The sequence below is a fragment of the Pristis pectinata genome, chromosome 1, assembly GCF_009764475.1.
Source record: "Pristis pectinata isolate sPriPec2 chromosome 1, sPriPec2.1.pri, whole genome shotgun sequence".
Taxonomy (NCBI): Eukaryota; Metazoa; Chordata; class Chondrichthyes; order Rhinopristiformes; family Pristidae; genus Pristis; species Pristis pectinata.
In genome coordinates, this window is record NC_067405.1 from 43,095,842 (window position 1) to 43,121,875 (window position 26,034).

Here is a 26,034-nt window from a genome sequence, read left to right on the forward strand (position 1 = left end):
CAATCCTTTTCCAAACCTTTCCAATGATGCTGTAATTTTCCAGTCATGACATCATCTTCGTTCATATCCTGTGCATCCACTCCAGAGCAAATATGCCTTTCCTCTTATGTGGTGACCAAAATGGTATACCATATGCATGTTGTATGCCTTTTTATCTACCTTATTACCCTATCCTATTGACATTAAAAATCTGTCGCATACACTCCAAGTTCCCTCTGTTCCTTCACACCACTCCATATCATCCCATTTATTGTATATTCCATTTGCCATTTTTCTGCCCAGCTGACTAAGCCATAGGTTTTTCTGCAGCCGAAAGACTTCCTCCTCATCATTGGCTATAAAGCCTTTTGTTTTTAATACTTGCAGTTGTCTTTATCATGCAGCTGACTTTTGTGACTAAAATATATATATGCATATATACAAAGAAAAGTAAGGTACTAGTACTGAGCTCTGAAACTCCACTGTTAGCAGTCTTCTGGTTTAAAAAAAAATTACACCTATCAGCTTTTGCTTTCTGTTCGTGAGAATTTTGTATCTTATTTGTCAATCTGCTTTAGATCCTTTGGGCATTTTCTTTTTTGTTTGACCAATCTGCCATGTGGGATCTTGTCAAGAGCCTTGCTAAAACCCATGCAAACCACACCAGATGCACTATCCTTGGGGGAACCACCCACCCGTTACCACCTTAAAGAAATCACCGGTAGTAAGACATAATCATAAATCCACGTTGACTGTTCTTGATTAATCTATGTCTTTCTAAATGCAGGTTTGTATTGTCCCTCAGACTGTATTCCTATAAGTTGCTCACCACCATAGTTCATTCATTGACATAGAGCCAGCAAGGCTGAGGAGGAAAATTCCAAGATGTTACTGGGGGAGAAAACCCGCAGCAGTGTGTTGGGGAGAACTAAGCTTGTTAGCCTGAGAGTGGGTCGGTGTCAGAGTGTTAGCTGAGAGCAGAGAACCGAGAAAGAAAATCAAAAAAGATCTGCAGATGCTCAAAATCTGAAATAAGTTGCAAGAAACACTTGAACAACAGGCAGCATCTGTAGGAAGATGAGTTAACTTTTCAGGCCTGAGATCCTTCAGAACTGGGACAGGGAAAATGAATGAGTTTTCAGAAGCAGAGAAGGTGGGGGAATATGGCTAGAAGAAAGAAAATATCTGTGATGAGACCAAATCCATTAATGTGGCAATTAGAAGTGCATTATGTTTCTTTGTATTATGTGTAACTAATAGCAGGACAATGGGACATGCGCAGCCGGTCAAAATATACAAAGAGAGAAAAGTAGAACCATAATCACAGATGGATAACTGGCAGAAATGGCCAGTCTAATATAGACAGAAGGGAAGAGTCATTTACCTAAATTGGTGAATTCAGTATTGGGTCTGAAATGCTCCGCCGTGCCCAGGTGAAATATGATGTGCCTCAAGCTTGCATTGGGCCTTATTGTAATAATGCAGGAGACCCCAACAGATAGGTCAGAGTGGGATGGAGAATTAAAGTGACTGGCATTGAGGAGCTTGGGGTTGCTCCTTTGGAGAGAATGTAGGCGTTCCACTTAACTGTCATCCAAGCTGTATATGGTTTCTCCAGTGTAGATGAGGCCATATCGTGAACACTAAAGGCATACACTAGATTGGAAGAAGTGCATGCAAATCATTGCTTCACTTGGAAAGACTGGTTGGGTCCCTGGAGGATGATAAGGGAATAGGTGAAAGGATGGGTTGCGTCTCCTGTGGTTGCATGGGAAAGTACCATAAAATGGGGAAGAGTTGGGGGAACCAAAACATTGACTGGGGAGTTGAAAAGCAAGTGATTATTTTGAAATGCTCTAAGTAGAGGGTAATTTTCTTGGAGCTGGCAAAAATTGCAAAGGGTGATCCAATGAATGTGGGTGCTAGTGGAATGGAAGGTGAGGACCAGGGGATCTTTGTTCTTCTTCTGTCCAGGAGGAGAGGAGGTGAGAGCAAAAGTGTGGGAAATGGATGAGATGCAGTCAAGGGCTCTGTCCACTAGTAAAGGGGAAGCCATGGTTCAGGAAGAAGGGATGACAGGATGCATGTATACAGAAAGTCTCATTGGAACAAATGCAACAGAGATGAAGGAACGGGCAGAATGGAATTGAATCTTTACAAGAGGAAGTGTAGTCAAAGTAGCTGTGGGAGTCTGTGGGCTAATAATGGATGTTTGGAGAAAGAAATTCTTGCTGTTAGGAGGTGGCTTAGTGACAAAAGGAAAGTGTTACTTTTATCAAATAAACTTCTTCACTTTTGTGTCTGATTCAAAATTGGTGGTTACCTTTCTTTCAGTTATTGTTCTTGCAATTTTAGCATCTATAATTTCTAGGTCCATTTCCAGAAGATTAGTCTTTTAGTTTTTATAGGTTAGTTTATCAATTTATTGCATGTTAGTGTCTTGAATCATTGTAAAGTATTTTCAATTATAAAGTTCTGTGATTTTTGACATCAGTGGATTGACTTTTATGGCTGACCAGGATTACACTTGCTTCACTCTAGGACTTTTTGCATCCTGGGTAATCTTAGTATTGAAGCTTTAGGAGCAATGGGACACTCTTGTGATTGGGGGAATCTTGGGAGTTTTTTAGATATACATTCCATGATTTAACTCCAGTTTATTGGAGGATGGAGAAGGTGAACGGGTAGTAAGTAGGAGCAAGATGCTGGTAGTGCAGAGCTATCTCATGTAGATGACCCTTGCTAATTGGTTTTCATTAAGGACTAGTGGAAGTTGAGGCAGTGACAACATGGAGGAACGTATTACGAATCAAATACTGTTGGTGATTTGACTGTACACAAGAAAAATGGAATGATGTAGTGTCATGGGGTGCGGATTCTGCTTTAACTCCATTTACAAGTTTGCAGGTGACACAACCGTCGTGGGCCAAATCTCAGATAACAATGAGGCAGAGTATACGGAGGAGATAGAGAACCTAGTGACATGGTGTCATGACAACAACCTTTCCCTCAATGTCAGCAGAGTAAAAGAGCTGGTCATTGACTTCAGGAAGGGGGGCAGTGCACATGCTTCTGTCTACGTCAATGGTGCTGAGGTCAAGAGAGTTGAGAGCTTCAAGTTCCTCGGAGTGAACATCACCAATAGCCTGTCTTGGTCCAACCATGTAAACGCCACAGCCAAGAAAGCTCACCAGTGCCTCTACTTCCTCAGGAGGCTAAAGAAATTTGGCATGTCCACTTTGATCCTCATCAATTTTTATTGATACACCATAGAAAGCATCCTATCTGGATACATTACGGCTTGGTATGGCAACTGCTCTGCCTGTGATAAACAAGAAACTGCAGAGAGTTGTGAACACAGCACGTCATGGAAACCAGCCTCCCCTCCGTGGACTCTGTCTACACTTCTTGCTGCCTCCGTAAAGCAGCCAACATAATCAAAGACCCCACCCACTCCGGATATTCTCTCTTCTCTCCCCTCCCATCGGGCAGAAGATAGAAAAGCCTGAAAGCACGTACCATAGGCTCAAGAACAGTTTCTACCCCACTGTTATAAGACTATGGAATGGTCTCCTAGTACAATAAGATGGACTCTTGACTTCACAATCCCCCTTATTATGGCCTTGTATCCTTGCATCTTGTGTTCTGCCTGCACTGCACTTTCTCTGTAACTGTAACACTTTATTCTGCATTCTGTTATTGTTTTCCCTTACTACCTTAATGCACTTCTGTAATGAAATGATCTGTATGGATGGCATGCAAGGCAAGTTTTTCCACTGTACCTTGGTACATATGGCAATAATATTCAATTCCAGTTGATGGGTAAGGTCAGAGATGGAAGTGCCAACCATAATTATGATTCTTGACTGGTATGAGGGTGAAGGATGTTTTGGTACAGGTCCAAAGCATCCTGTGACAGAAGAGGAATGGACTGAAGCTGTGCGCCTCGTGGGAACCAATTATGTAGGCTAAGGCCCTTCAAGTAGAGTTTCAAGAACTAGGATAAAGATGAATGAATGGGGCCTCGGAGGTAGTAATCTCTTGATAACTTCCATTGGCACATGCTAGTGATTATTGGAAATGTGCAGTTAATGCATTTTTGGGAATGGGCTACTTGCACAAGGTGGATTGATTCTGAACAGAAATAGGACCAGCATTTCTGGAAAATTACAGAACTAACACATCAACATTAATTTGTATTGGCCCATGTCTGTCGTGTAAATAATTTGTGCCTGCAGATCACCAACATTATCAGGTGGGTTATAGAGAGAGACATTGTGGGAATGGGTCTTTTGGCCCACCAAGTCCACATTGGTTATCAAGCTTCTATTTATAGATTCTACATTAATCCCATTTTTTAATCTCCCCACATTTTCATCAACTTCCCTCAGATTGTATCAGTATACAGTGGCTAATTAACCTATCAATTTAGACGTCTTTAGTTTGTGGTGGGAAACTGGAGGAAACCCAAGGGGCCACAGGAAGAATGTGCAAACTCCTCACAGACAGTACCCAAGGTCAGGATTGAACCTGGGTCTCTGGCAATGTGAGGCAGCTGCTCTACTAGCTGTGCCACTGTGCTGCCATAGGATTGTGATGTGGTCAGGAATGGGTTCTGATATTCTTGGTTATGGAGCATTCATATAAGTAAAGAAAGTGTATAGGAATATTAAGAATCATAAAGTTATAAATTGAAAAAATATACACAGTAATTCTAGGGTTGAATCAATTTGGCTTGATTCAAGGAGCAGAGTGGATGCTGCTATTTAGTTGGGAGCTTTTTTTTTAAAGAGGTGCAAACAAGATAGATGAAAAAATAGAATCAGAATCAGGTTATCACTGACGTATGTCATTAAATTTGTTGTTTTGTGGCAGCAGTACAGTGCAAGACATAAAAATTACTATAAGTTACAAAAATAAATAGTGCAAAAGAGGAATAATGAGGTAATGTTCATGAGTTCATGGACTGTTCAGAAATCTGATGATGGGGGGAAGAAGCTGTTCCTAAAATGTTGAGTCTGGGTCTTCAGGCTCTTGTACATCCTCCCCAATGGTAGTAACGTGAAGAAGGCATGTCCCGGGTGGTGAGGGTCCTTAGTGATGGATACCGCCTTCTTGAGACACCGCTTCTCGAAAATGTCCTCAATGCTGGGGAGGGTTGTGCCCGTGATGGAGCTGGCTAAGTATACAACCCTCTGCAACCTCTTTTGATCCTGTGCATTGGCGCCTCCATACCAGGCAGTGATACAACCAGTCAGAATGTTCTCTACTGTACATATGTAGAAGTTTGCAAGAGTCTTTGGTGAGGTACCAAATCGCCTCAAACTCCAAATGAAGTAGAGCTGCCGGCATGCCTTTGTGATTGCATCAATGTGTTGAGCCCAGGATAGATCCTCTGAGATGTTGACGCCCAGGAACTTGAAGCTGCTCACCCTTTCCACCGTTGGCCCCTCAATGAGGACCGGTGTGTGTTCTCCTGACTTCCCCATCCTGAAGTTCACAATCAATTCCTTGGTCTTGCTGAGGTTGAGTGCGAGGTTGTTGTTGCAACTCCATTCAACCAGCCGATCTATTTCACTCCTACGTGCCTCCTTGTTGCCATTTGAGACTCTGCGAACAACAGTGGTGTCATTGGCAAATTTATAGATGACGTTTGGGGTGTGCCTAGCCACACATTCATGAGTGTGGATAGAGTAGAGCACACATCCTTGAGGTGTGCCTGTGTTGATTGTCAGCGTGGAAGAGATGTTACTACCAATCAGCACTGACTGTGGTCTTCCGATAAGGAAGTAGAGGATCCAGTTGCAGAGGAGGTACAGAGACCCAGGTTCCGAAGCTTGTTGATTCGTATGGGGGGGGGGGGGGGTGATGGTGTTGAATGCCGAGCTGTAATCAGTAAACAGCAGCCTGATGTACGTTTTGCTCTTGTGTTGGTACTCCAAAGCAGAGTGGAAAGCCAGTGAGATTGCATCCACTGTAGACCTGTTGTGGCAGTAGACAAATTGTAGCAGGTCCAAGTCCTTGCTCAGGCAGGAGTTAATTCTAGCCATGACCAACCTCTCAAAGCACTTCATCACAGTAGATGTGAGTGTTACCAGGTGATAATCGCTGAGGCAGCTCACCCTGCTCTTCTTGGACACTGGTATGATTGATGCCCTTTTGAAGCAGGTGGGAACCTCCGACTGCAGCAGTGAGAGGTTGAAGATGTTCTTGAACACTCCAGCCAGTTGGTCGGCACAGATTTACCGTGGCCTAACGCCTCGCAAGGGTTCACGCTCTTGAAGGATGTTCTGACATCGGCCTCCAAGACAGATCACGGGGTTGCCAGATGCTGTGGGGATTCGCACATGTGCAGTGTTATTCTCCCTTTCAAAGTGTGCATAAAAGGCATTGAGCTCATCAGGGAGTGAAGTATCACTACCATTTATTCTGTTACGTTTTGCCTTTTAGGAAGTAATTGCATGCAAACCCTGCCACAGCTGCCGTGTGTCCGATTGTGTCTCTAACTTCACATGGAATTGCCTTTTTGCTCTCACGATGACCTTCTGTAGGTCGTACCTGGACTTCTTGTAGGTTTCTGGATCGCTGGTCTTGAATGGCACAGAGCTAGCCCTCAGCAGACTGAGAATCTCCCAGTTCATCCAGGGCTTCTGGTTTGGGAAGACTCGGTATGTTCTCAAAGGCACACACTCATTCACACAGGTCTTGATGTAGTCGGTGAAGGCCATGGCATATTCGGATCTGAAGATGAATCCTGAATATTGTCCAGTCCACCAATTCAAAGCAGTTCTGTAAACACTTCTCCGCCTCCCTTGACCATACCTTCGTGGTCCTCACCACTGGTGCTGAGGTCCTCAGTCTCTGCCTGTATGCTGGGAGTAGAAGTACAGCCAGGTGATTGGACTTGCCAAAGGGAGGGTGTGGGATGGCACATTAAGTGTTCTTGATGGTGGTGTAGTATAGTAATGTTGGGAGTTTTTAGTTGACCCTAATATTGGCTGAAATACACAGTGCTGATGGTAGAGGGGGATGTGTACACAGAAATGTCTTTACCCTGGTACTTTGCTTAGTGTTCAGGATGCTTTGGGATTATGACTTGGATGCATTTTAATTTGGCACCAGAAGTGGTCATTACAGTGTTATTTATGTGTGTTACTGGCAGCACTGCTGTGAACCCCTACTCTCAGCTGGTGTTCTCGCAGCATTGAAGGTTGGTGTTGGGAGTGTCGAGGCAGTTACTCTGTGCTCAGGTGCGGCCATTCCATACGGAGTCTCACAGCATTGTATGGCCCACAACTCATTGTGGTAAGGCCACCTGTGAGGGCTGGTGTTGGTGTGGCTGCTCAGAACTGAGACTAATGGCTGGCATGAGGTGCAGCCCATGCTGGAGACTAGAAACTCCATGGATTGACAGACTTCCTAGATCTCTTTCATCACCTATTGGATGTGTTAGAAGCCTTCCCCTCCCCCTCCGTCCCTCATATGGCTATAAAACTACCCTCATCCCAAAGTGTCTCCATGGTAACAAACTCAACTGAGAGGGCAGTTTTCATCACATTGAACAGGAGGTAACGAGAGAGACTGTAGGATCCAAGTGGAGCAACAGCTCTCAGCAATGGCCTGCACTCACCATGCCATCTTGGGTGCAACTCGGAGCCTGCACTTGAGCATGGAGTAGCTGCCTCGACACTCCCAACACCAGCCTTCACAGGCAGCCTCTCCATGACAAGTCTTGGGTGCTTCATTGCTGAAGGTGTGCCAGGTTCCTTGCCCCAAAATATACACCAACAGGAAGGGCAGGGTTTTGAGCCAGGTTCCCAGCACAGTGGCACACAGCCCAAACAGGTGAACATTTTAAACTATGGGAGGTTACAATGTTCAGACTTCAGGATCATAAACACTATCATCAATCAGTGCTCTGTGGGATAGTGCTAAACAGGATACCAGTATATCTTTAGTATTTCTGCCTTGTACTAATACATGCAGTATAAACTTGTAGTTACTTAACTACAAATTGTTGCAGAACAGTTTCATAAAACTTGTTTGACTCCAGACATTTAAAACTACATAGGGTGAGGAGGTGGAGCAACAGGAACCTCTGGTACTAATTCATGTATCAAATAAGGGTAGAGCTGAGTGAGTTTTTGCATCTCAAATTCTGAAACAAAAATAACATTTGAATGGCTAGATGAAAGTTTTGCCAAGGCCGCAGAGTTTATATTGAGCAGAATAGTATTTCAAGTCAGAGTACATTGAGCAGCAATTCAGACCTGCAGTTTAAATGCATGATAAAAGTTATTTAGCAATTTAAAGTACATTCAAGTCATAATCCCACATTTGTACTGAGATGATAGTTAAAATCTGTGCAAAAGATCAAAAATATAACAAAAGCAAAATCAAATTGATTTAACATTATCCTTAATAAAATATCAGACAGGTTTATTTTGTGAACCAAGTTATCTTTGGTTGCAACATGTTTTCTTAGTAATTTCTAAAAGTTGGTAGATCAGGTTAACCTTGGAATGGTGTTTGATGTTCAAACTGTGGCAGGTACAATTTGAATTGGAACAGGAAGCTATGATATTCTGTGAGGAACCAATTTAAAAATATTCATTGGTTTAAGTTTAAACATCATCTAATAAACTTTGGTCAGCATTTTCCCCTTTGATGTCAGACTATTTGGTCCAGTGAAGCAAATGCAGAGTGGTGAAGTAAAAAATAAATCTAAAATATTTAAACAGAACAGCTGAAGGGAAAGAAAGTGCTTCATTCTTGGTAGGACTATTAATGGCTATTGCACCCAAATACTATTTCTGATATTTTCGACAATGCAGATGTTTGAAAGCTCAAAGTACAAGATCCCTTACAGCTGGGCTGCCCAAATATTTTATTATTTGGACAATTTTGGTTTAAGGCAAACTGGCTCCTTCAGAGAAAGTTCAAATCAATATTTCTATTAGTTTGCATACATTTCAAGCTGCTGTTGCCAAATTGTCTAAAGGTTTTCATTTGGAATTTGTATGCCAATGAATCAATATTGGTAGGAAAGCCTTTTCTAACTTGTGAGGAACATGACAAGGAAGTAGCATCAAGACAAGTGGGGCATTCAACCTGTTCCACAAGGGCAATCAATTTGATTTGTGCCTTGGCTCTTTAAAGCTGCCCTTTCTCCCTCAATACCTTACCATAATGAAGATTGATTCACCTTAAATTTCAGCCTAGACCCTTGGAATTTTGGGGCATAGGGTTTAAGATATTCTTTTTTTTGTGTGTGAGGAATGTGTTTTTTGATTTCTCTAAATTGTCCAGCTGACCTTGATTATTTTCTCTTGCTCTTCATTCTACCACCAGAAGAGAGTAAAAGTTCTATGAACCTACTTTTATCACATTTCTTTAAAGCACCGGAACAGGCTGATACTGTGAACGACACTATGAAATGCAAGTCGTCTTATTCTGTTATAATTCAGAGCAGCTTCTTGGCTGAATTAAGCAAGTGAAAAATTATTGCTAAAGATTCATTTGCTAAATTGCATAAAAATGCTTCCAATTAAGAGGGTAGGTTACACTGTGCAGCCCACTTAGGTGTGTTAATTTAACTTAAAATATTCCTTAAAGATTATCTGCATTTAACAATCTGTTACTATTTTGAATTTAACCAATTAATTTCTGAAATCCATAGGTGTTGCTTTGGTGAATGGATACCTATATTAGTAAATGAGAAAGTGAAATGTTGGATTAACAAATATCACAGACAAATTGGAGAAAGCAACGATAATAAGGAATGCAACATTGTCAGTTTTGCCTACATTATATTTTCTAAATCAGATTTGGATGATTGGTGTCATTCAACTTGCATGATCCTTCTCAGTAAAGCAGATTCCACAATTGCCATCTCTTTTGTCTCTTTCCTATAACTTGTTCCTGCTCTTGCAGGAACTTTTCTGTAACATTTGGTACTGAGATTCATGGCAGTAATATGTTCTCAAATGGTTCTCGGTACCACAAAGTAACTTTGGTTATTATTTTTTGACTTCTACAGTACAAGCATTTAAAACTGATTCAGCAGTCAGGATGAAAAACTGTACTTTTCACCTGCTTTCCTGCAACTGTACATTAGTTTCTTTACTAATCTTTGTGGCTTATCTGAAGACGGTCAAAACTTTCTATGTTGTCTAGTGAATTGAGGCAACTATAAAACATTTTGCACAAATTAAGAGAAGTGGGAGACTTGGGTCTGGCTTAGTGTTTAGCTTAGTTTGTGAAGACTTTCAGTCCCATGCAATGGTTGTATTTCACTAATCAAAACAGAGTATCGTATCACTTGACAGTATACAAAGTTATAAAGAAATTGAGTACATTCAGCTGTTTATCTTTAGAAAACTGATACAATACATTTGTTTCGCAGAATAAGCACCCTTAGTTTTAGATTTAAGTGGTGAAAAACTTAGATGCCTATTTGCTTTTTGATCAGAAAAGAATCTGATTGCACCTTCTATGATCTTGGGATGTCCTAAAGCGCTTCACAGCCAGTAGAGTATTTTTGAAGTACAGTCATATGCTGGCAGCTATATCGCAAGCTCCCACGAGTGGTTAAACAAATGATATTTAGGGAGTGTGGTGGAGGCCGGTTAAAGATGTTCATATGTTATACATGCATCTGAAAGAATTTAATTTACAATGTTCTCACTACTGCAAGATGTTTGAAATGGATTCAGTGAAGATAAAGATCTAAGAAGCTGCTAATTGTAAAAGTGGTAATTTAGTTTCAAATCCAAAGTATTTGTCTATCAGAAATGTTTTAATTGTATGGAAACAAGCACAAATGGAGAACACTTGACTTATGTGTGTTCATTGTTAAAACCATATTTAAAATAACATCAATTATTCATACCCAGATGGGAAGTCCTCATACTTTCATGGAAATGAAAAGAAGCCAGTACTTAATTACACATGTCTTATACTAAATAGTCTGTTAAACAATGACTCTTATATTTATGTGCATAAAGATGCACCTGTGTATAATTTCTATCTTAGTGTCCAAATTTACATTGTTTAATATTCACTTGCATCTTAATGAAACTGGTTAACAATAAATTACTATAATAATGAAATGGCTTTAGACAGTTGTATTTTACCATGAGTGACGTTTTAGTTTAATCCTCAACTGATTGAGTGGGACCGGGTATAATTAAAGCCTTCAGGATAAATGGCCAAAAGCCACCAACAACATTGGCAATGTACAACGTCTCTGAGGACTTACACAGGTACATATTCAAGCAATGGTTGACACTGAACAATATGAGACAACTTTTGTCAAAGAGAAGGTTTTCATATTTTGGGAGGTGATTCATGTACATAAGGTTTGGACAGCCAAGAACAATGCAGTGATCAGAATTGGGGTGTTGTGAAGATGACTGCATAACAGACAAGGATTCACAATGCACAGACATCAACGGGTAGTTTCAGAAATGTGAATGTGAGACATATCCTGGAGGAAAAATATTAGTTCAGGCAAACTAGCACGGCTTTGTTAAGGCAAATTGTGTTTAATGTGTTTAAATTTTTTTTGCGGCAGTGGTTTGAGTTAATGATGTTAATGCTTATGATGAGATGTGTATATCGGGCTTATCAGCAAAGTTAATTGCATGGCATAAAAGGGATGTTGATGGCTTGGGTACAAAATTGGATAAGTAACAGATGGCAGAGGATCATGGTGATTGATTTTCTTTTCACTGGATCAGGACGAATAGCAGTGTTCCCCAGAGATCAGTGTTAGGGCCCAGACTTGGAGGCACAAGCCATAATTTTTGCATTTGTGGATGATACAAATTTGGCAGTATTGTAAACTATCAAGAAGATAAGTGATAGATTGCACAGGATGTAAATGGGCTGATGGAATGTTTGCTTTAAAGAAAATCTCTGTTCAGTCATTAAGGGTGATTCTGAGCTTCCAATTGTTTACCACGTTCATCCCACTCCCATTCTAACCTCTGCCTTTGGCTTCCCAAACTATTCCAGACTGCATCATAAGCTTGAACAATGCCTTATCTATCTAAGCACCTTGCAATCCTTGTGACAAGAATTTCAGATAACCAGCTTTTTGTGTTTGTCAGAAGTGGTCAGTTGTGATGCACGGTCATCTACCAGTAACATTAATGGAATTTTTCCTGTATCCACAGATGTCTAATGATCTGAGTATTACCAGCATTTTCTTTTGTTTCAGATTTTCATCAGCTACCTGTTTTCTGCAATTCATAATTTTGGCATGAGTTTTTTTCCACTCTAACTCTACTGACTCATCCGTTAACTAGATGATACCAGAAGTATTATCACCTGGATAACCTTGTCACAACTCTTTCACAGATATTCCATTTATTTTCTCCACTTCTCCTCCTCCCTAGAACTTAAAATGCACATTCTTTCCCCCCAGCTCTTTTGAAGGGTCATTGACCTTAAATGTTAACACAATTTCTCTCTCCAAGATGCTGCCTGACCTGCTGAATCAGTAAAGCTCCTTTAATAAGGCCTGCTCTGGTGCAAGACTAGAAGATTTTCAAGACTATTGGATATTCTTGAATATCACACTTGAATATCCCAGCACACTTTTAATTCACTTTTTTTTTAGCAAATTACGCAGAATAATACATTTTCTGGTGAACCCAGAAAATCTCAAGGGAGCATGGTTGATGAGGCCAGGTTCATGATGCATCAATGGCTGTGGTGTATTTGTACTTCCAGAAGGCCTTTGATAAGATGCCACATGAGGCAAGGTTAAGCATAAACCCTACACTTCCAAGAGTTGGGAAGAATTGAAAAGTGATTTCATTGTTATGGAGCTTGACTATAGATTGTAGATACAAGGATGTTGCTTCCCGTAACTCTGGTATCGAGATCTTGGGATCATACTCTCTAAATTGGGAATTGGCCATTCAGAGCTAAGATGAAAAAACATTTCATCTAGAGTAGTGAATCCTTGGTGCTTACCCAGGAGAAGTTGTGGAGGCTCAGTTGCTGAGGGTGCTTGCATTGCAGAATTTACTGCATCTTGGAAAATGACAATCATGGTATCTGCTGACAGCATTTAATTTAAAAAAAAGTATGTAACAATTTGCTAGATAATCTAGAGTAAAGAGAAGTCATATTTGTATAAATACATGATTTCAGTTTAGAGCATATTTTCAATACTCTATTTAATTTTGGTTGTCTCTGGTGAACAATACTGAGGCTTTAGAAAAGAAGAGTTATAAGATTCATTAACATCTTTCTTATTTGTATGTAGTAGATTATTAAATTCCTGGAACCTCGAAGTTATAATACAGGAGACATTTAGTCCATCGTGGCTTTACTGGCTTTTTGAAACAGCAATTGTGTTTTGTCCAATGCGGCTGGTTTCTGTCTGCAACTCGTATTCCATATCTTCGAGTATGTGTTCAACTCCAGCGACTGACAGTTGTGTGGAGGGGGGGATGAAAATCATCTCTCCATTTTTACCGGTAATTCTAAATCTAACCTTTTTATTGAAAACGCCACCAGATGGAATAGAGAGGAAAAAATGTGAGAGGCTCAGATACCTTGGTCATTTCTTGCTCTTCTCTGTTCCAGCGAAAACTGTCCCAACTTTTCCACCTTCATAAGTCCCTCATCCCTAGCATTCTCCTGTTAAATGCATACATCTTATGTTCCAGTGCTCAGAATTATTCATAATGTAGGTGAGACAAGCCAGTGATTTATAAAATTCTTCCATGACCTCTGCTTTTAAGATTCTGTCATTAAACCTGAGGAATTTGTGTGCCTTTTTAACCACCCTATCAATGTGCCCACTGATCTATTCAGAATTTGTGGATATGCTCATCTTGTCAAAATTGTTTCAGTTATGTTTATCAATATTAGTCTTTTTAAAGTACATTAACATGTTAAGCCTCTGCCCATGTAGCAGCATCATTCTGATGTCTACAGCTATCCTAATCTCCATTACATTGCCAAGTATTAGCACCTGCAAAGTTTAAATAGTTCAGAAAAGTTGAGTCCTGAACCTACATTGATGCTTGGGGCAATACCACTACAAACTCATCCTTATTTTGGGAAAATATTCATCTGCCACCACCTTGAAAGCATTAAAGGAAGACTTGAAAATATCCTGAAACATAGGATAGCAATTATGATCACTACCTTTAAAAGTCGTAATAGGATTAGGCCATTCAAACGTCACTTTGTCTCTGTTGCTCTTTGAGGTCAAGGCTGATTTGTTTGTTAACTCCAGTGGCCATCTTAAGTCTTTGTCTACAAAAAAAATCTGATTTAAAATTATTCATTTACTTTTTTATTTTGCAGAGTACCATGCCTATTTTTACCTTTTCCACTTAGCAATCTTTTCTAATTCCCTCCTGAAGAGCCTGGCTCTGATTTTACGCCCCCTTCTATCTGTTACTTTCAAAAATCCTGAAAGCCTATTAGATCACCCTTTAATCCTCCAAATTGCAGGGATTTGGAGTCTAGTTTGTGTAATCTCTCCTCATAAACTAATCCTTGGAGTCCTGGTAATATTCTGGTAAATCTGTGCCGCATTTCTTCCAAGGTCAATATATTCTTTCTGAGATAGAATGCCAGGGACTATACACAGTACTTCATATATGCTCCAACTCGTGCTTTGCATAACTAGAACACTTCCACACCTTTGTCTCCTATACCACATGCTATGAAAGTTAAAGTTCCATTAGTTTTTCTTTGCTTTGCCTTTTGTACCCATTATGTTCAGTTTGGGAGTTGATCTGAAGCTAGTGTTAATGTAAAGGCAGTTGTATCGTTATGTTGGCATATGTGAATAGGGAAATAGATTAAAAGATAAATTGATGGAATAAGCTGTGGACATTTTAAGGAAATGTTTCACAATTATCAATAAAGATATTTCAATAAGAAATAAAGATGCAGAAGAAGGATAATTCATCCAAAGCTAATGAAGGAAGTGGAAAATGCTCATTGTTTTGGTTTGGAGGTTAAAGTCTGTAAGTGGGATGGACGGCAGTATTGACCTGCTGTTTCTCAAAGATTAGTTCTACGCTGCTCCAGTAATTTAAATTTAAGTTTTCTCTTCATATCTTTTGAACATTATCAAGATAATCTCATTGTTTGAAGCTCAGTAGTGAAATGAGAATGTTAAAAAGTAAAAGGACAAAAACAAAATCCAAAAACAATTATTCTAATGACCCCCCCCGATTATTTTCTGATTTATGGCCTGGCAGCAAAGTTTTACTTTAGTTGTAATTTATTTGTTTTATGTCATTTCTGCTGTTGGGTTGTGTTTCTTAGAATTTTTGCTACATTGTGCAGCAAACAATTTGTGAATGATATTCACTCTCAAATTTCTGTTGGTAGCTATATGAGCTATATGGGCAATATGAGCTAAAGGTGCAATTTGAAGCAGCCTTCAAGTAGACTGGGCTGGGGAGAGAGGGTGGATAAATGAGTGTGTGCTGGCAGGGCTGAGAGTGAGTTAGTCATTAAATAGCCTAGGTATCATTGTATGATTCATTTAGATAATTTATTAGAGAATTTACAACTTCTGTTCAACTATTCAAACCATGCAACTAATAAATTTCAAGATTTTGACTTAATTGGGTCAGCTCAATAAGTATTGAAGAAAATACAATAGCTGTTAAATGCCAATACAATATTTTATGCATTTAATAATTTTACTGTGCATTAAAGTAAGAAACTGCAGTCACTTGCATGTTAAATTGATCTTTTAAAAAAGATTTGAATGTAGGTATTGGAGATAGGCACAAGAGTCTTAATTTAGATACAGGTAGAACTAAGATCATGGGTTTATGATATGATCCTGATGGTCACTAGTATCAAGGTACGACTTGACATTGTACCAGGGTGTTATCAGACAGACAGTTTCCTTGCTGGCTATTGCATATTCAACAACTTTCATCAAGTTAATGATTTATAACTGCTTTTGAGTTTTATACTTCATATTTAAAGAACAGATTTTTTGGGGTTTGGCACAGCCAGGAGAAATGGAATGACATGCTTCGTGGACTTTTGTGTGCAATCTTTGTATTGGTACAGAATGAATATCCTAAACATAAATATAGACCTTTAACTTGAGTGCTATTTTTAACATACACTTGCATCATTGGGATATATTTACTGAGCAGGGGTTACTTACTGACAGTGATTTCTGGCTGTCAGCTTTTCTGCCAGGTTATGTGCCATCTTTATCCCTTGAGTTTGAAAGCAGTTGCCTGGATAGATAAACAAGGAAGATGCTGAAAGAAGCTTGGTAATCTTACAGAGGCAATAGTTAGATATCACCACAGCCATACTTTTAGCCTCAGGCACATCCCTTACTTTTATTGCCTTGTCATTAGTATCTACATCTTCAGCTCTCCAAGCTCCGAGTATCCCTTCTGAAACGTCTTTCCCCTCTCTTGCTCTCTCTTTAAGGTGCCTCCTTGAAATTTTAGGAAGTTAAAATAAAAAAAAAGAAATGCTGAGCAGAATTGAGCAGTATCTGTGGCAAGGGAAACAGTTAACATTTCAAGTTGATGATCTTTCATCAGATGACCTTTGTTTTTTTTGCATTCTTTTATAGAGCATTTGTCACTTATCCAAATACTTCATTTTGCTTAGAATGAAATTTTCTTTAAATGTATACTGTAATACATTTAGTTGATTTGCATGTAGGATTTTTTAATATACCTTTTTTGTAATATTTGAGAAGGAAGGAAATATTACCAGGGATAAGTTTTCAAAAGTATGGATATTCATATTGTCTGACGTTATTGCTTTTTTTATCACATTGGTTGAGACATTTTTAGTTTAAGAATTATTCATTTCTTGCCATCAGTTTGGATATGACAGAGGAATTGCTGAATGTTCAGATGCATACTTAACTCCAGACAATATTGAGAAAATCATTAATATTCTTTAGCATGCATTAATTGTTTCCAGTCTTTCCATTGAATGTTGAAATGCACATGATTAATCAAGAGGTTCAATTAATGAGTTTGGAATATCCAGGGAAGCACTCAGAAGGTGGTTTGTGGCACTTGTAACCATAAGTAGAGAAGACAGATCAAAATGTGTTGGGGATGATAAATTTATCATGCATTCAGGATTAAATACAGAACTTGATTGGATTCTACCTGGAACTGGCCTGTCGAAAGGCTTGTTTGCAGACTTTGAAGGAATGTTACTGTTTATGGTAACATTGTGATCACTACTGCATCAACATACAGACAATCTCTTGTGTCTCTGATCACTATTTCATGTTTGTTTTTGAACTCTAACTAAAGGGGTACTTCCCTTGACAAAATGGTGGTACCTTATTACTTGTAATCCTACCAAAATTCATGAAAGTAAGAAATGGGTGATACAGTTAGTTCACAGTTCATTGTAATCTGTTTGCTGCTTTGGCTTTGATAGAAATTAATTTTGAAGATAGTGAGTAAATTTTTTCTGGAAAGTTGTATAATACAGTTGTGTTATGAAGCGAAAGATAAATGATAAACTGGATAATGGACCAAATAGAGGTGACTTATATTCAGGGTTTTTTTTTTACCCAGCCTAAGACTGGGGCAAGTTGAGTGACACATGCTGCCACAAGTGTTACTGCTATTTTGCTGGATTCTACATAAATTGTACAGGAATTTGCAGCCATGCTGGGGAATCTGCCTCTGCAACCCTATGCCAGCCAGACTTGATGAGGATCAGATTCCCCACCTGGAGATTGGGAGGGAAGAGGTACATTTGATCAGTTATTTTTTTAACTTTTGATTTTGTTGTATTTAATTGTTAGTTACGTGTTAATGTGTTTTTTGTAGGCCTTTTTTAAAAAGGCTTATATTCAGCCCTTTTTGACAACTAAGATATTTTATTCGGTAAATTAATTTGGTAGTCCTCTGCTTCCTTTTGGAAAAACTCTATCAGCCATTAAATGAAGAGAGCAAAACTGGACACAGTGGCCAAGATTTTAATGGATTTTGGCTGGAGTTCCACACACAATTGCTGGCATTTCTCATCATGTCATTAAGTTTTGGGATTCAAGTAAATGAGGAAATCCTGAGTTTAATGACCATTCTCCAGTGATTTAGTGATAAGAATCCTTTGGCACAGCAGGAGCTTACTTATAGGCCCTCAAAGAAGTGCAGATTTTACCTTCTCCATAGATTCATACATTATGTGTTATTTCTTCAATGCAGAATGCAAATGCAAAGTCTCTTTCATCTCAACAACACCCAGTAGGTTAATCAGTTTAGCTATTCCATAGAGTCTCTTGCATTCAGTAGGGTGAGAGTAGGTTCCCTTAGAGATCAGCAGGGCTGCCTATGTCTTGAGCCACAGGAGATGGGTGGGATTTTTAACAAATATTTCTCCTTGGTGTTTACTGAGGAGAAAATCATGGTTGAGATAAGGGAAACAAGTGGTGACGTTTTGGAGTTCATGTTACCAGGGAGGAGGTATTTGCAGCCTTGTGGTGCATTCAGGTGGATAAGTCCCCAGGACCTGACTGAGTGCATCCTCGGACTTTGTGGAAGGCTAGAGAAGAAATTGCAGAGGCCCTTGCGGAGATATTTGCTTCATCGTTAGCCACTGGTGAAGTTCCCGAAGATTAGAAGGTGGCCAATGCCATTCCATTGTTTAAGAAAGGTAGCAAGGACAAACCAGGGAACTACAGGCTGGCCAACCTGACATCAGTGGTAGGGAAGTTACTGAAGGGAATTCTGAGGGGCAGGACCTACTAGCATTTGGATAGACAGTCTGATTAGGAGGAGTCAGCATGGCTTTGTGCGTGGAAAATCATGCTTAATGAATCTTTGAGTTTTTTTTGAAAAGGTAACCAAAGGGTAGATGAGGGTAGGGCAGTGGATATTGTCTGTTTGAACTTTAGCAAGGGCTTCGATGAGGTCCCACTTGGTAGGCTGGTCTGGAGGGTTAAGTCCCATAGAATCTAGGGAGAGTTAGATAGGTGGATTCAAAATTGGCTTGGAGACAGGAAGCAGAGGCCGTTGGTTGAAGGTTGTTTCTCAGTCTGGAGATTGATGACTAGTGGTGTGTTGCTTGGTTTTGGTGTTGGGACCCTTGTTATTTATTATTTAAATGATTTGGATGCAAATGAATAAGGCTTGATCAGTAAGTTTGTGGATGACATGAAATTAGGTCTTGTTGATAGTGAAGAAGGTTATCGTATATTATGGGAGAATCTTGATCATTTGGGGAAGTGGGCTGAGGAGTGGCAAATAGATTTCAATACAGTTAAGTGTGAGGTGATACATTTTGGAAAGTGAAACCAATGTAGGACATACTATGAATGGTAGGACACAAGGGAGTGTTATGGGACAGAGGGACTAGGAGTACAAGTGCATAGTTCATTGAAAGCAGTGTCACAAGTAGAAAGGATGGTGAAAAAGGCATTTAATACGCTGGCCTTCATCACTCAGTGCATTGAGAATAGGAGTTGGGACATTGTGTTGCAGTTCTATAAGTCATTGGTGAGGCTGCATGATGTACAGTTTTGGTCACCTTATTATAGAAAAGACATGGTTAAACTGCAAAGGGTGCAGAAAAGATTTATGAGGACATTGCCAGGACAAGAAGGCCTGAGTTATGGGGGGAGGTTAGCCAGGCTAGGTCTTTATTCCTTGGAATGTTGGAGAATGAGGGCGACCTTATAGAGGTGTTTAAAGTTATGAGAGGCATAGATAAAGTGGATGGTGACAGTATTTTCCCCAGGGTAGGAGAGTCCAAAACTAGGGGGCATAGGTTTAGGGTGAGAGGAGAAAGATTTAAAAGGGACCTGAGGGGCAGCTTTTTCTCGCAGAGGGTCATGACTATATGGAATGAGCTGCCAGAGGAAGTGGTTGAGGCATGTACAAGAGTATCATTTAAGAAGCACTTGGATGCGTACATGGAGGGAGGGAGCTTGGAGGGATATGGGCTGAACGCAGGAAACTGGGACTAGTTGGGTGGGCACTGTGGTCAGCATGGACTGGTTGGGCTGAAGGGCCTGTATCCATGCTGTATTGCTCTGACTCTACTTAATTAGCCCTGCATGGTAGAAGATTTCAAAGATACATCAATCTGTCTGAAGAAATTTCTCAGTCCTAAGCCGCCTACCCCTTATTTTGAGACTGAGCTTTGGTTCTAGACTGCTCAGCCAGGGTATCTATCACTCTATTGAACCCTGTAAGAATTACCCTGGCTTCTTCTAAAATCTAGGGAATAGTCGATCTCTCTTCAAACAGTAAACTATTTCTGGAGCCAGTCTAGTGAATCTTAGCTGTACTTCCTCTATAATGTACATCTTTTATCAGGTAGGGAGAACAAAAACTGTACACAGTATTCCGGTTGCAGTCTCACTGGGCCTCATTTATTTGCCGTAATGAAGAAGTTGTGCCAATTTTGTGAGTAGAATTTTTCTGACAAAAGAAGTTATAGAAGTGTAGAGATGAACTGGAGCAACTTGATCTTCCTTTAATTTGTTCAAACAATATTGCAGGTTCTTGTGGCAATACCTTGGGTAGCAAAATGGATAAAAACCAGAATCAGGAATGGACATATCCTGATATTAAAGATTAGTGGAGGCGAAGGAAATTAGCTCCAACCTAAAACTAAAATTGGTTTTGTGGAGCCAGGAACCAACAAAGAGGCAGAAAGCATTCATGTATGTTGAACCCTAAATACTGGTGATGCGGGACATAGTAGAAATCAGGAAGATAGAGGTGTCTTTAACAATGGTAATATTATAATCATTGGGGATAATTTACAAATAGATTAGGCAAACCAAATTGGCATTGTGTACAGGATGAATTCATGAAATGTTTAAGAGATGGTTTTATAGTTCTGTATATTGAGGAGCCTATGATACAACAGACTAATTTAGATCTAATTTTGTGTAATTAGAGTCAGTAGATGATTAGGAGCCTCTGAGAAGCAGTGAACATAACATGATAGAATTTTATGTAAGAATTGAAAGTGATTTTGTTCAGACTATAACAAGGGTCTGAAAATAGAAATCTTGACAAATTCTGGACACGAGGCCAGAATTGACTCTGTTACATTGGGGAACCAGAGTAAGAGGTATGACAAGTATGACTAATATTTGAAGAACTAATACATAATTTACAACAAGCATCTATCTTCAAAGTAAAAAAAACAGGTAAAATCCTGCTGTGACTACAAAGAGAATTTAGAGGGGAATCAGTTGTAAGGGATATGCTGGAATCTATTATTAAGGAAGTAATGGCACTGGAAAAAATTCAATCGCATGAATCATAATGGATTTATGAGTGGAAGTTGTGTTTGACAAATCTGGTAGAGCCTTATTGAGGTTGTAACCAGTAGAATAGATGGGGAAACTAGATGTGTTTTTGGACTTTGTGGGCCTCTAAAATGCTGCATGAGATTATTAAACAAAATTAGAGTGTAAAGCATTGGGGGTAATACACTGGCATGAAGTGAGGTTTGCTTAATAGATTAAAAAAACAGTTGGAATAAACAAACTATTTACAATTTGGAAGGCTGTGTCTAATTGTGTTTGCAGTGATTAGTGCAGCGGCTCCAACTGTTCACAATCCATATCAATGATTTGGGTGAGGTGATCAAGGGTAATTTTATCCAGGTTTGATGACACAAGGGTGGATGGCAGTGTGGGTAATGAGGATGCTGTGAGATTTTGGAGGATATAGGCAGGTTATGTAAATGGACAAGGACATGATAAATGGAATATAATGTAGGGAAAACATGAGGGCATCCACTTGGATAGGAAAGTAGAATATTTTAAATGGTAAGAATTTTGGTATTGGTGTTCTAAAGGTCTTGGTTGTCCTTGTGCATGATTCACTATAAGTTAACATGCAAGTACACCCAATTAGGACATTATAGGATATGTTGTCCATTATTGCAAGGAGATTAGAGTACAGTAATAGAGAGCGCTGTAATTATATAGGGCCTAGCAAGGTTACATATGGGATACTTTGTACAGGTCTGGCCTTCCTACCTAAGAGAGGATAATCTTGAGATAAACAGAGGGCAGTGAAGGTTCACCAGATTGATTCCTGGGATTGGAAATATGTTTTACAATGAGAGAGAATGCAAACTGGATCTGTGTGCATTTGTGTTTGCAAGAACAATGGGTGATCTCATTAAAACGTACAAAATTCTTGCAGTGTAAGACAAGTGACAATAATAAACCAATCCCAATACAGCAAGCAAGGCATGTTTCAATTCAATAAGGAGTTGGCCATTGAGAGTAGAGATGAAGAAATCTCTTCACCACGAGGGGAATGATTCTTTGAAATTCTCTGCCCAAGGAGTTGTTGATGCTGTGGCGCTGAGTTTATTCAAGTCAGAGTTTGATAGTTGGTGTTCAAGGGAATGAAGGCGAATGGAGTGAGTGAATGCAAGTGGTATTGAGGTACAAGATTAGTTGTGATCTTACTGAATGACAAACTGGGTATGAGGAGCCTAAGAGCTTACTCCAATTTCAAATTGTTTTCCTCTGTTTAAAAATAAGGTACTTTACTTTTAAGTGATGTCTGTTTGTACTTTAATTCATTTAAAAGGTCTGTTGTACATAACTGCTAACTACTTTTCATCACCATCCCTTCTCTCACTAGTTTGACCTTCCATGGGCTTAGAACACACTTCCATTAGGCAATTCGAAATACGAACTATGTGAGATGAATTGCTCCTTCAGTGGCATAGCTAACAATTATAATGTTTAGTATTGATAGCATTGTGAACCTTGATGAAATATTCTATAATTTTTTTAGAAAATACACTATGGGCATCACTAGCAAGGCTAACATTAATTGATCTTCTCAATTATGCGTGTGAAGGTGGTAGTGAGCCACTGCTGTCTGATTGGTGGTGATATTCTTGCAGTGCCATTGGGTAGGAAGTTATATGATTTGGACTGAGTGAAGATGAAGGAATAGTGATATATTTCTAAGGTAGGATATTGTGCAACTTGGCAAACTTGCAGGTGGTAGCATTTGCACTGGCCTGCTGTCTTTGTCCTTCTTGGTGATAGAGGTTTAGGAAATGCTTTTGAACAAGACGTTTTGAGCTGTAGAGTCGTAGAGTTACGCATCATGGAAGCGGGCCCTTCGGCCCAACTTGTTCCTGCTGACCGAGTTGCCTAACTGAGCTAATCCCATTTGACTCTGGCCCATTGTCCAAGTGCCTTTTTAAATGTCGTAATTGTACCCTGACAGCTTGTTCCATTTATTCACCACCCTGCGTGTGGAAAAAGTTGCCCTTCAGTTCCCTTTTTAAATCTTTACCCTCTCATTTTAAGTCTATGCCCTCTAGTTTTGGACTCCCCTACCCTGGGGAAAAGACTTTGACTTATTCACCTTATTTTTGCCCCATGATTTTATAAAGCTCGTCACTCCTCAACCTCCTATGCTCCAGGGAAAGAACCCCTAGCTTATCCAGCCTCTCCATATTACCCAAGACCTCCAGTAATGCCGTAATGTTATTTGTAGATTTTGCGTACTGCAGCCACAGTATGTCGTTGAAAGTCACTGTGAATAATTAAGGGAGTGAATAAGGTATCAGGCAAGTACATTGCTTTGTACTGGATAGTGATGGGCTCCTTAAGAGTTGTTGGAACTGTATTTGTCCAGTCAGCTTTATAGTGTTTCATTTCACTTTTGATGGAAAGGTTTTGGGTGCTTCAAAGGTGAGTCACAGGTACCAGCTCTTGTACCTAAGTATTTATCTGACATTCCAGTTAAAATTCTGGTCTTTGGTGACCCCAAGAATGCTGATAGTTTGATAATTGATCTTGGGAATACCTTTTGAATATCATGTTTGCTTGGTTAGACTGCCCTTTGTTGGAGATGAGCACTGCCTGCCATTTATGGTGAGGATGTTACTTGCTATTTATCATCCTGTGCTTGCATATTGTCTTGGCCTTTCTGTGTGCCAACAGCTTAATTTCCTGAGGAGCTTTGAACATAAGTGAATGTTGTGGTGTTATAGGTGACACCTCCACTACTGACCAAATGATGGAAGGAAGCAGCTGAAAACTGTTGTGTGTAAGATACTGCTCTAGCAGTGAAAGAAAATATTTAAACTGAAATTTGAGAAGATATTGTACTGATTTCTCTGTATACTTTTGTTATTTTTGTCCAAGTCGTAAAACATGGTTTAAAGGGAAAATTTATGCATCCTTAATGGAAAAACTTAATGGTAGGTTTTAAGGATCTGTTGTCAATGTAGGATTCCTAGAAGTTTTGGCCCAACAACTAACCCATAATATTAAATTTCCATTGATGTGAGACTTCTCTGGTTAGAAAGAAATTGTGAACCTGTATATAATTGATGTGAAGCAAAAGTCTGACACTTTGACTTCCCTTATTGATGGTTTGCAGTCTCAAGCAAGACTTCCCTAATTTCAATTGTCAAGTGTATTTTCTAAATTTAGATGCTTATCATAATTGAAATCAAAACAAACTGTTGCAACACTTGGTCTGTTACCCAAAATGCCAATTTTGCCTTTGTCACTATAGATGGTGTGTGGCATGCCAAGTGTTTCCAGCATTTTGTTTTTTATTTCAGATTTCTCACACCTGCAGCACTTTTCTCTTTTCACCATTAACAACATATTTTCAGTTCCATCATTGTCATGTTTGAGTTTATTTTTCTTGCATTCAGTGGTATATTCCCAAAGTAGAATTTGTAGTAGATTTGTCGTGTAGTGCTACAGTAGAGCTTTAATGGCAAACAAATTTCAGCAAACAAAATGTTAGAGACTAAGTGGCACAAGGTACAGCTTTCAGTGGAGAATGAATTAAAAAATGGGGAGCTGCAAGACATTTGATTTGGAGCATACAGATTTCAGGCTGAAGGAACACAAAGAAACACTAGGGCAATGACGGTGGCACTGGGTTAGGATAAGAAAACAAGGATGACAGAATTAAGTTTGAGGTATTGCTCAACCAGGAGATAAATATGGCGCCAGAGCGTGGTGACTTGTTGCAAAATGCCCTTTGCAGATCTACTCGATTATAAAGTAGGATTTTGATTATGGGCAAAAAGTGAACCAAATATTGTGATTTATGTTACAGACAGCAACTTTCAATGAGTTCGGATTTGTAGTGTGGCCAGGGAATAGTCATGTTTTTCATCCAGTTGTTAACTTTGTTCATCCCACTATTTAATAGGACAGTCTGCTCATCCAGTGCTGCTTGTTGGACGATGCCAGTGAGGTTTTATTCATTTATTCCTTTAACATTTTTTGTCACAAGTTTTGATCAGTCATATTATTTGTATGTTAAGGAGTAATAATAGTGTAATAGGAAGTCTTGGAGAGAGAAACTGGAATGTAGGAAATTAACTTCATTGTTTACAATTGCACCCATTTTTGTTTAGTATTATAACCTTAATATAAAGATATTTTAATGCAAATTTATTTGACGAAATTATTGTGCTATCAGCATTTTTATTAAATGAAGTAACTTATCCCTAATGTGATTTCTTTGAAGGTGCTGCAATGGAAGAGCTTCATAGCCTTGATCCTCGACGGCAGGAGTTGCTGGAAGCAAGGTTTACAGGTGGTGTGAGTACTGGGAGTGGAAGTGGAAGCACGGGAGCTAAAGTAAGTCCTGAAGTAGGTCATTAGGTATTGAGGTAAAGGAACAATCTGCCTGTTTAACCTGGCAATAACTATTTTTTATCACCACAGTTTATCTTTGTATTTAACTAAATGAACCATTTTTCTGAAAGATACAACAAGAATAAAGCATGGTATTGTAAAAAAAAATTATAAATTTTAAAAAAGCAAAAATTAATAACAGTCCAGATTTTTTGCACAAATAACAACGGAATTGACAGGATTCTCCATCATTATCCCATGAAACTGAGAGCAATTTTGTGAATTGAGAAGAGGTTCACATCAGTTATTAATTGTGAACCAACATACTGGTCTTTGATGCTGGCCACTTCGTAAGAGTTCAGTGAGGGAGGAAAGCTTGGAATATAACTGCTGCAGAAGGTTGTGAGACTGATCAGATAAGATAGAGGCTAATGGCATGTTGACGT

General features: G+C 39.3%; 1 protein-coding gene across 8 annotated transcripts in view; it reads left to right on the plus strand.

Annotated features, from left to right (window-relative positions):
- LOC127574263 (serine/threonine-protein kinase tousled-like 1) overlaps nt 1-26,034 on the plus strand; it is a 118,882-nt gene that overhangs the window by 21,846 nt on the left and 71,002 nt on the right. For all 8 annotated transcript variants that reach the window (XM_052023144.1, XM_052023161.1, XM_052023153.1 and 5 more), the window contains exon 3: nt 25,479-25,591. In XM_052023144.1, coding sequence (XP_051879104.1) covers nt 25,479-25,591 — 113 coding nt within the window. The remainder of the gene's footprint in view (nt 1-25,478; nt 25,592-26,034) is intronic.